This window comes from Colias croceus, chromosome 2 (assembly GCF_905220415.1).
Source record: "Colias croceus chromosome 2, ilColCroc2.1".
In the NCBI taxonomy this organism is placed as follows: Eukaryota; Metazoa; Arthropoda; class Insecta; order Lepidoptera; family Pieridae; genus Colias; species Colias croceus.
In genome coordinates this window covers 11018832-11030985 of record NC_059538.1, presented here as the reverse complement: position 1 = coordinate 11030985, position 12154 = coordinate 11018832, and the positions used below count along the sequence as shown (strand labels likewise).

General features: G+C 31.6%; 2 protein-coding genes across 3 annotated transcripts in view; both read left to right on the top strand.

Moving 5' to 3' along the window:
* LOC123705742 (E3 ubiquitin-protein ligase RNF13) overlaps nucleotides 1–12154 on the top strand; it is a 31357-nt gene that overhangs the window by 1053 nt on the left and 18150 nt on the right. For both annotated transcript variants that reach the window (XM_045654733.1, XM_045654734.1), the window contains exon 2: nucleotides 11735–11926. In XM_045654733.1, the coding sequence (XP_045510689.1) occupies nucleotides 11810–11926 (117 nt within the window). In that variant the 5' untranslated portion in view covers nucleotides 11735–11809. The remainder of the gene's footprint in view (nucleotides 1–11734; nucleotides 11927–12154) is intronic.
* On the top strand, nucleotides 8189–9574 carry LOC123700552 (uncharacterized protein K02A2.6-like). The gene has a single exon (XM_045647804.1). The coding sequence runs from the start codon at nucleotides 8189–8191 to the stop codon at nucleotides 9572–9574; it is 1386 nt and encodes a 461-aa protein (XP_045503760.1).

Sequence of the window (12154 nt, the reverse complement as noted above, 5' to 3'; positions counted from 1 at the left end):
ATTTTAACTGTCACGACTGGAAATTAACTGAAAGCACCATTTTCCGACCGACTGAGTACAAATACACGTGTTTCCGACCACTGAGTAGCTAGATTCCGACCAGTCAAATATTTTCTACTAAAATCAACTTTATGATAATAGAAATACAATGGAAATTCGTAAAAACCCGTTTCGTCTTTTCACTGCATCACGCGTGGACCGATTTCGATAATTCTTTTTTTATTATATTACTTGAAGTACGAGGATGGTTCTTATGGAGAGATATTTTAAATATGTACCACGGGCGAAGCCGGGGCGGACCGCTAGTTTTAAATAATATTTGAGCATTTATTATAATAACAAAAACTAACTCTATGTTAGACTGTAGTAGTTTAAAATTACATTTACTCAAACTCAAACTCATAAAATGCCTCACTGGTCATCCACACTAAATTAGAATGTCCCATTGACTACTTTGCCCAATTCTAAAATCCATTTCACCAAAAGTATTATTTCAGCTAATGAGAATACTTCAGCCTCTTTTTTATCACTCATGATGATGACCTGAAATAAACGCATGCAATTTCACTCAAGCACAGCGCAAGCAAAAGCAACCCAGTTGGACGGAAACAGGGAAATATATCGCACCTAGATTCCGACCAAACCTAAATTTGCGTAATAAAGCCTCTAAACCGAAATTGATATTCATTTTTAGTTCATTTCTATTTCATATGTACACTTATAAAGATCTCACAATTTCGTAGTTATGCAATTATGTGTCATAAACGTAAAATATAGGGGTTTTAAACCAGACCGGTCTTTGTAAATGAATAACGAAAAAATCAAAAAACAGTGTCAGTTAAAACGTATATTACAAATAATCCATTAAAGTTAGCATTGGTCGCATACAGGTGTAGTATATGAGCATAGCGTTTAGAATAAATAACTTAATACGAAACCTCCACAAAACAACATGCATAATAGATAATTACCTTCTTTTAAAAAGTGCGAAATTCCGTTTACCGACCGATTCGGTCGGATTTCGGAATGTTGTTATTTTGAAAAGCTCCTCATTCCGTCCATAATTATTTGTCCAAAAAAACCTATAAAAACACGCTACCTTTGCATGTATATTTTAAAATTAATAATATAAAACACCAATAAAACGTTCAAAGTAAATTAACCACAAACTTACCAGAGTATTTAGCGTAAAAATCCAAATGTTTATTTTCAGCGTTTTATGTTTTTTTCGCATTCAATTCAATACAAACTACACCCTCGCCTAGCTTTTCTTGGATTGACGAAATGTCGGTTAAAATTTGAAACCCAATTTTGGACAGATGACGTACGATAAGTGATTGAATCGAAAGCCTTCAGTTTCACGAGTGTCGCGCGTATTTTAAACGTTTTATCAAATAAAAATCAAAATGGTCGGATAAAGGAGGCTAGTCGGAAACCGGTGCCGTTACGTTATACTGACCCACCAAATTTAGTTTAAGTTCCACTAATGTACCCTTATGAAGTTATCAATGATAATTACTTGTTCTAAGACCTCCTAAATATACCAAAAAAAAAATATATAAATCTGGCAAGTTATTTCAAATGTTTTTGTCTGTCATAATTTTAAAAGCAATATAAGTACTTATTATTATTTAACCTACAATCTACATATTTACCTTACATGAAATTTATATAACTACTAATGAACATAAATGCATTCCGTTACATAACTTTTTATTCCACACAATATTGCATTACAAAATGTCACTATGTACGGCAATAAGGTCTAATCTGTAAGTATGCACCCCTAACCTTTGTGTGGGTCAGGGATAGACCGAGAGACCTAGAAAATGGGAAGCCCTATAGTAAATGGTTTTATGTAGGTTAGTGTGCGGTAATCGTTGCTTCCTGCTTGTATGTATAGATGTACATATTTGTAAGTTATAAGATGAATATAAATATCTTGTATTTTAATTGCAACAACAGCTTTATCACTGACTATACCAAAAAACTTTGATATAGGTTTAGTTAGTGTCACACAGGACAGTTTATGGATATGTATTCTATTTTTAAACTAGCTTACCGCCCGCGGCTTCGCCCGCTTTGTCTAAAACCTAATAAATTATTTACTAAAACCATCCTCTTGAATGACTCTATCTATTTTAAAAAAGTGCATCAAAATCCGTTTCGTAGTTTTAAAGATTTAAGAGTACAAAGGGACAGAGAAAGAGACTTTGTTTTATACTATTATACTAATTACTAGCTGCTCCGCGCGGTTTAAAACTTATATTAAAGTTAATCATAACATTAAAAAACATGTTACTTTAAGCAAATGTTTAGTAATCAGTAACACTTATGCAATACAAATAAAAATTTATACTAATATTATAAAACTTAAGGAAGCTCAGGAATGACTGGTCTGATTTGAAAAATTCTTTCAGTGTTAGATAGACCATTTATCTAGGAAGGCTATAGGCTATATATCATTACGCTATGACCAATAGGAATGAAGCACTGCGGGTAAAACATCTTTAGACCCTGAGAAAGAACATAGGCTACCTTTTATGTACCACGGGCGAAGCTGTGGCGGACCGCTAGTAATTAATAAATCCACTATCAAAAAAATTACATAGCTCATAGTTGTAAGACAATACACAGATATATTTTTCATTAAATAAAAATGTTGGCACCATAAATCCCGTGATGATAACCCGCTTCACAACCTCCTTTTTCCTTTACAATAATATACAATACATTACAAGTACGCAAAATGGAACAGCAATTGGGGCAAGTATTATCTCAAATGTTAGAAACTATTCGAGGAATTCAAGTACAACAAGCGCAATTACAACAACAATTACAAAATACGGATAAATCGGTGAGTGGAATTACATTACAACCATACGACGAAAACAATGAAAGTTTCGCATCGTATTTACAAAGGTTAGAAAATTACATTAATTTAAAAGGAGTCACAAATGATAAAACAAAATCACAGATTTTTCTGAACTGCATTGGTCCTAAATACTACCAAGTTTTTCAATATTGTTACGGCAGGAAGATATTACTCATTGTAGATAATCAACCATTAGCTAGAATTTTACACCCAGAGAAAGTTACACCAGCTACAACAGCCATACGACTAGTACACTATGCAAACTTTTTAGCAGGATTTGACTATGAGATACGATTAAACCCTCGTCTGTCGGAACACAGATCTGTGCCAAAAATTTTGTACCCGTAGTCTGTCGGGGCACAGATCTGTGCCAAATCACCGCCGGTTGGAAATTGGCTCATTGTAACGCAAATATAGTTCAAATCTGCATAAACGACTATTTAGATGATAGCTTATGAATTACTGAATATTTAAAGTCCATCCAATAATAATTTGACCGATAAATATTCGAAATATAACAGTAATTATGTCATACTTTAGTCGAGTAACTTTTAACTTTTAAAGTTTTACAAAATGTAAAATTTTGCGGAAAGTTGAAAAACGGTAATTATTTATTGGTCTTTTTATTATTATTGACTATATAACCTAATGTTTATGTGCCGAAATAATGAAAATTACCAACAATTATACCATAAATAATGGTTTCAAATATGTATCTATCACTTAACTGTACGTTGCTTAGTTTTTGACCCCTGGTAAATCATATTTTTTTTTTACATATTGTATTTGTTCTTTACATCATTTTACGAGAAATTTTATGAAGATTTTAATGATATAATTGAAAATTTGATACTGTGTTCCATTTTAGAGATATTTCGTTTTCAAATCAAAACCGACAATAATTTCCCCGTAAAATCCGCATACAGGATGTTCACAAATTCAACGTCACTATTTTTTAAATTTCGTCTTCAATTAAATTTTTCATTTTCATACAAAATAAAATGTACATGATAATATGTTTTGTTTATATTGAAAGGTATCGTTTTTGTGGTATTTATAATTGTCCTCAGGTTAAAAACGATATACATAATCAACTACAAAAATTATAGTCCGTAACCCAATGACCTATTATACTAGTAGACGCGGCATACGCCAACATCATTGCACTAAAAAACAGCGTAATTAATACATACCTACTTACTAACGCATTATCACCAATACAGTTGTTCTCTCTTTCACTCTCACGCACGAGACATAATACATGTCTCACTCATGTACTTCGTAATAACAACTGCCGATTAAAATACAAAAAGAACGTCCAGCCACGACGCTGAATGGTGCGTGACTAAGTGAAACTCGGGCACTTACCTGAGTTTTTTCTTGCCAAAATAGAGAGCGGGTAACGTATCTAGCTCTTTTATATATCATAGCCGTAACCTGCTTACGAAAAAATTCCAGAGACACATTTTCTTTCTTAATTCTTTTAGTTTTAGTATATTATGGTTAAAAGTGTATATATGCTGGAAAAATAGTAAAAAAACCTACAAACAACAATGAACAAGGGAACAATGGTTTTCACTATGACCTATATATAGGACAAAGTGATACTATGTAATTTGTGTAGGACAAACTCAAAAAGAAATTTAACACTTTAATTGTACATATTCTTACCTTCATACAAATACAACATATTATTATTTATTGGGGAACCTTAAGTTTCAGAAAAAATAAAAAGCCGGCCAAGTGCGAGTCGGACTCGCGCACCGAGGGCTTCGTACAAACTTATTTTTTTTATTATGCTGTAGGTATCTTTTAAATTGTAAATCTGAGTTTTAAATGTGAATATCAAGTTAATACACGTAGGCGTTCATATTAGTTGAAAGTTGAAATTATTAAGTACTTTTTTTATTTGTAAATGGCAATTAAAAAATCATGTTCTTTTCAATTATTCTTATATCTGTTTTTATAAAACATTGCTTTTTACCAAATTTAAAGATTTTATGTACTTGGGAAGTACCCTGTCGGTTTTGATTGCAGTATTAACGGCTGCATCCCAAAGGGTTTGGTTTTTAAGGGTCCAGAACCCTGATAAGATTACGTCTGTCCATCCCATCTGCCCATCTGTCTGTCAAGACCCATTTTATAAGGAGCAAGTAATGTGACATTTAACTGAAATTTATATTGATTACTTGAGTCGATTGAAGCTGCGAAAAAATCAAACTTATAAACCAACGCAATTAAAAGATACAGCCGTTTATGCTGCAAATTTTCGCAAATTTCGACATTAGCAAGGGAATCGACACCTGCAGGGTACTTCCCGTGTACGTAGAGTTTTGAAATTGGGGTAAAATAAGCTCTTATAGCGCAGATTGAGGAATAATTTCGAAAATCATAAAATTTTAGAGTTACAACATAATAAAAAATTGGTTTGTTCGGAGCCCTTGGTGTGCGAGTTTTTTATTCTTATGTACTATATGTAGTACATTCGTAGGCAGAACGGTATAGATGTAGATCGCTGTCTGAAGACGATTATTTTTTTGCATTCATGACTTTAAATAGCCTTGGAACATTACAGATTTAATAAAACGAATTAAATGCATCATTTGCAGTACGCCTGAAAATATAAATCTATCCTCTCATTTTGTAAATGACTAGCGATAACAATTATTGTATTTTTGGTGTCAAAACTGCTTCTATTACCCAGAAGAAGAATGCAATTTTTTTATTTGAAGATATCACATTGCTGTCTAAAACTACATAATCAATAATTACTTATTTCTTAGGTAACCCTAAAAAAACTTCCACCTTGATATTTTAATTTTCATTTGAAGATAAAAATATCTAAGTAACTATTTGATAGGATTACCTTTTTCCGATTCGTAAGCATTTGAGTATCAATAAAAGAGAATTCAAATGGAACAACGATCCTTGTGGCAATGGAAGACAAGACACTCCAAGGCTTACTTTAACAATAGGACGTAACAGTATTTGAAATCAAGAAAATATAACTCTGTATACTTTGTCAAATGAACAGATAATAATACTTACACGATCAGTGTCTGGGAATTTGCAGCTTTAAATTCCTGATACTAGGATTCTTCATGAAATTCTACACATTACGTTTTATTTTATTCCAATCAAAATATTTTTAAGTTCCATGCCGTTTGTGTACTACGGACTTAGTAGTTAGGACTAAACTACTGAACCGATTTTAATACAATTTTACCGATTAGTTTATATCTTAATTACAATATGCTTGGAAATACTGCATGTATTGAAGTAAAATAAAAACTAGATTGGATAGCTTTCATCACTTTCCTGATCAAATTCAAGTGGAACCTCGTGGTAATAAATCGTCGTCTCAAGGCGGTCGTTGTGTTCGATATATTACAAGAAATAATGAACAAGTTCGTTCTGTTCGACGTTATTTGTGCTAAGTTGCAAATATTCCTATTAATTGGCCAATGTTGGCGTCAACATCACACATTACAACCACATGAGTATATAAATAGTACAGACACAAAGCTTCATAACAATTTTTTATAGTGCTATCAGTTAAATAAAATTTATTTAAGTACTTACCTATTATTTCAATCCGTTAGATGATTGATATTTTTTTAAGAATCTCTGTACTATTTATTTACTCATAAGCTAATTTAGCCCACGGACAAAATTATTTGAGTAACGCGTGGCTAAGTTATATATGCATAAATAGGATTGAGAGCGTTAATTTTATTAAGGCATAACGTTCATTTTTTTAATAAAACAATAATATGATACGATTCTTTCTTCTATACAACTAGGGACATAATATAATGATTTTCATTTAGTATGTTTTCTGATTCCTATTATTTGTTGATTTTTAGAATGATAAGTATAACATTTAGATGTATAATATCATTTATATGTAATTGTTTATTTATTCTGAATCTTTAAGTTTATTGATTTTTATCCTTTACATAAGCTGTATTTTATAAAAAAATGTTTCAAACTCAAATTTCCGTAAATTTTTGATTTATAAATTAAATGTAACGGTTTATAATTAAGTTATGGTATAATTAAATGTAGATTTCACATTTGTACAGCTTAGACATTTTTCTGAATGGATACAGTGCCTTTCGATTTGTAGTTGGACAACATTTCATATTATACGATTACTAGCTTCCGCCCGCGACTCCGTCCGCACGGAAAAAATTAAGATTTTTTTCTACGTATTTTCCGGGATAAAAAGTATCCTATTTTACGCCCAGGATAATAAGGTATAATTATACCAAGTTTCATCGAAACCGAAACCTTAGTTTTCACGTGATGCCTTCACATACAGACAGACAGACAGACAATAATTTTTTTAATCACATATTTGGGCTTGGTATCGATCCAGTAACACCCCCTGCTATTAATATTTTCAATGTACAGAATTGACCCTTCTACAGATTTATTATATGTATAGATAATAATTAAGAGCATGAAAGAAAAAAAAAGCATTTCTTCATAATGCTATTGTTACCACAAAAAATATTTTCTTAAATGCAAATTTTAAGAGAAAATAAATTAGACATGTGGAGACGTTATACATACAGACGTTAGAACAAAGCCCACTATAAGAATAACGTCATTTAGGAATAAGACGATTTTTAAACATTAATAAAAACCTAAATATTTCCAAAAAGTAAAAATTACTGTTAGTTTTTATCTAGTTTTGATTAAAATAAAAATAAAAACAAGTAGCAAAAAATTTTGAAATGTTGTCATTTTGGAGCACCCTGTAAAGTCTGTATTTGTATGAACATGATTGGAGATCGCGCCCGCTTATGCTCATGCGTAAACGATGATATTCATAATCAACTTTCTCGAATTTTTATTAAATAAACCTATGTTTTTGTTATATTCACTCAAAAGATTGTCTATTCTAGTATGAAAATACAAAAATAAAAATCTAAAATACCTTGATATTATTTTTTTATGAGTATTTTTCTTTACAATGTAACATTTATTCAAAATGTGTGGGAAAAAATGCTTCTAATAAGTAAAATAAGCATGCCAGGGAGTAAGTAAGGTAACTAATATAAAGTTTGGTTATCTAGTTAGCATCAAAATTTACAAGAGTCTCACAGGTTAAAGTTTATATCACAAATTTTAATATCGAAAAAAATCGGCAAATCAGCGCCGAAAGCTCGAATTTGCCCGACAGACAGCACCTTTTTGAGGCGGCGCGCCGCGACAGCTGAGGGGTTAAGGAAGACTACAGAACATGCGAATGCCGACTATTTTTCAAGAATACAATATACAGATACAACTGATAGGAATGAGACAATGACAGACGATGAAGCGTTTTACCTAAATCAAATTGCAGAAATGCCAGTTTCATTAAAGGAAATAAGAGAAGCTACAGCCACTGACCCTGAGTTACAAAAATTATACATAGAGATACAGTCAGGAAGAGAAGATACAGGAAGACTATACGAATATTCGTTACAAAACAATTGCATATTTTATGGCATAAGAATTGTAATACCTAAAAAATTACAACCTCAAATATTAAAAGAACTACATACAGCTCACACCGGTATTGTGAAGATGAAGGCGTTAGCCAGAAGCTACGTCTGGTGGAAGAATATAGACATGGATATAGAGAACATGGTAAAGCAATGTAAAACATGCTGTTTAATGAAGAACAACCCTACTAAAGTACCTATACACATCTGGGAATATCCGAAAGAACCATGGAGTAGAATTCATATTGATTACGCAGGACCATTCATGAATCAATATTTTCTTATTGTGGTAGATGCCTACACAAAATGGTTAGAGGTAATACCTACTACTTCTATCACAGCTACAGCTACTATTAATATTTTAAAGAAAATCTATACTACGTTTGGCTTACCAGTTACCCAAGTATCTGATAATGGAAGACAATTTAGATCAGAGGAAATGTTAAGATTTTTAAAGGAAAATGGAATACAAGCAAAGTTTACAGCACCATTTCACCCATCTACAAATGGTCAAGCAGAAAGATATGTACAAACGGTTAAAAATAAACTTAAAGCAATGATGAACGAAGAAGGATCTGTACAAGATAAGTTACAAAGATTTTTAATGATGTATAGAAAAACACCTAATAGCTCTACAGGGCAGAGTCCAGGAGAAATGATGTTTAAAAGAATATATAGAACAAGAATAGATTTAGTGAAAAGAAAACAAGAAGTTAGAGATTGCAACAATGAAGAATTAAAGGTAAACAAAGAGTTTAAACCAGGGGATAGAGTACAAATAAGGATGTATGATAGTAACAAATGGAAATTTGGAAGAATATTAGAGAGGAAAGGAAAATTACATTACGAGGTGGAAGTAGATGGAAAGATACATCACAGACATATTGATCAGATAATAAAGACATCTTGTTTGAGTGAGAACTTTAATACACCAGATACTTACCGACCAACGTACCTGCAAGAGAATTCACCTACACCAGCTTCACCTGAAAAAGAATGCATACAACCTAGCCCTACAGTAATATTACATACAAGTCCTACTCGAAGAAGATCATCTACACAGCCAGTAGAAAGTCCAGGAAATTACCAACCAGAAAACCTTGTACCAGAAACAATTCCAGATACACATGAACCTACACCGTCCAGAATTGAAATCCGTCGTAGTACTAGGATGAGAAGACCTCCAAACAGATTGAACCTTTGAATTTATAACGAGGGAGAGTGTTGGCACCATAAATTGGATATTGATAATCTGTGGTACACACAGCGTCATCTGGCAACACTATATTTCGGGAAGACATCTTTGATTTTACATTGGTCTTATACACGGCATTCTATACAATCCTTTTCTGTTAATTACTATTTACAATTGTTACATGAAATAAAATATACATTGAGATTAATTGCTTTCTATTATACAACCCGACATACATAACAAAAAATAATTATTAAAACGTTTTGACACATTCATTATGCTAAACAATACAAGACAATGGTGAATTAACACATGTTAATTTTTCATTACAAAGGTAATAAATGTAAATAAATGATAATCTATTTTAATGAATTGTCTGCCAAAATTAAAGTTTTATATAAAGTATTTATGAGGTGATATAGGTTCAATTGAGTCTATCAACCCAGTAAAAGGTGCCAATGGCCCAACGAAACAAAAAAATACTATTCTATAAATTAGTAATGCAAAAAAAAAAAAAAACAATTTTTTTTTTTTTATAAATCCAGTATGTGATCAATCCTAAATCCAAATGTTTCAATTCAACAAAGAAATAGAATAAACAAGCTTTTTTTCGTGAATCAAAATGATTTAAATACAATGTTTTCGTTATTAATATTCAATGATTCAACACGCAAAAGTAATGTTTATTGTTTATTTATTGTTATAAATATATAAACTTCCATGTATTTGACATGACTAAAAATTAAAAATTAATCCTCCTATAATTATAATTTTTTACAATATTTTCAATGTGTTTAATAAATTAACCTATTAATTCTATAAACAAATGCTATTTTATCAATATTTATTGTGATTTAAATATAAAAATATCCAATTCAAATACACTTTAATAAATTGATCTCAATTTTTGACATAAGTGCTGATTTACACAGGGTCAGTAACTGACTACAAATTCGAGGCAAATCAGTGCTGACCCGAAAAAAAACCCTGTGTAAACAGATTTGAAGTCAGTACAGAGGCTTGAAGTCTATGTCTACTGGCCCTGTGTAAATCAGCACTAATACAAAACCTGTTTTAAATATTGTTTTTATATATATTTCCACATAATAATCCACAGTGATTCATGGCACTTGGCAGTATACAGCTTGTCAATATATATAAATATGAATGTTTGTCTGTATAGTGTATAATATGTACTAAATAAGATCGTAAACTATACAATGTTGATGATTTTCACCAAAATGTTATAAATGAGCCCAAAAAGTTTTCTAAGTTGGTACAACCCATAATCGAAAGTGCCCTACAGGCGAAGACGCAGTGCACAGCTAGTATTATGTAAACATTAAAATATTTAACAAATTGTATGCGATGACACAATGTAAAAAGCAATGCACTCATACAACTCCTTTAATGAATTATAATATAAAGATAAGATGGCAAGAACATTCCTCTCAAAACTGGTTTCAACAACTTTCTGAAGATAGCCTAACAATTTAAATGATTATAGGCAATAAAGACCCAGGATTTCTTTTTCAATAATATGTTTATATTGATTATAAAGTATAATGAATTATTATAGCGAGAGTTCATGACTTTTTTATTTTTACCAAATTTATTCCAATGCGTATTACTGGTATCAATGAAGTCGGTTAAAAAATGAATAAAATATAAGTAATCGCTAAAAAAAGAGCGTGTGTGCCGAGCACAGGTGTCAGAAGTGAAACTTTTTTGGTAAGATTCAAAGATACCAAAATCGTCGCCTTACTCTATGACGTAATGATATTGCCATGACGCGACCTTGAAATTTAACTCTCAACGCACCTGAAGAAGTTTCATTTCAAAATTATTGAACTAGAATCACTTTATGACTAGAATCAACACACCTTTTTCTACTAAGAACTATTCATTAAAATAGTGTCATTGGCACTGGATACCATATTTATATAAAAAAAATTATTGAAATATTGCAGAATAGTTTTTAATTTTTTGTTAGATAAATATTAATTAATACCCATATGCTTTTATTGTAAATAAAGGAAGCAAAAAGTGGAAGTCATTGATTGAAGAAGTTACATAACACAACCCTCAATTGTTCAACTTTGCAGCAATTATTAATCAAAGATATCAGATTGAAAGTAACACATAAGTTAAAACCAACCATATTTCCAGTGCAAAGAACAATGAGAAAGCCTCAAAAGCCGAGAAGAAACCACGTGAAAGCGCGCCAAACTTAATCACCTGTGGATGGAATGTGCTAGAACGATGCATCCATCCATCAACTCCTGCCTGATCGGGCTGTTGGGCTTCCTAACGTACGTGAAGGGCAATGTTATTGTGTACACACAGGATCTACCACATACGGTGAGTAAACTGTTTATCGATAAAAGTGATTCCCATTATTGCTTCCCCACTTCATTCAGGGAGGGATGAAATCCAATGGAGCTAAACAAATCCTTATTTGTCTATTTAAGTCCAATAAATATGTATTATGGTCAGGTAAAAGTGAGAATTTGTGGTTGAAACAGCTGTTTCACTAATGGCCTAGGCTCTTTATTAAATTATTAGCCAGTTAACTAAGACATAGACAAG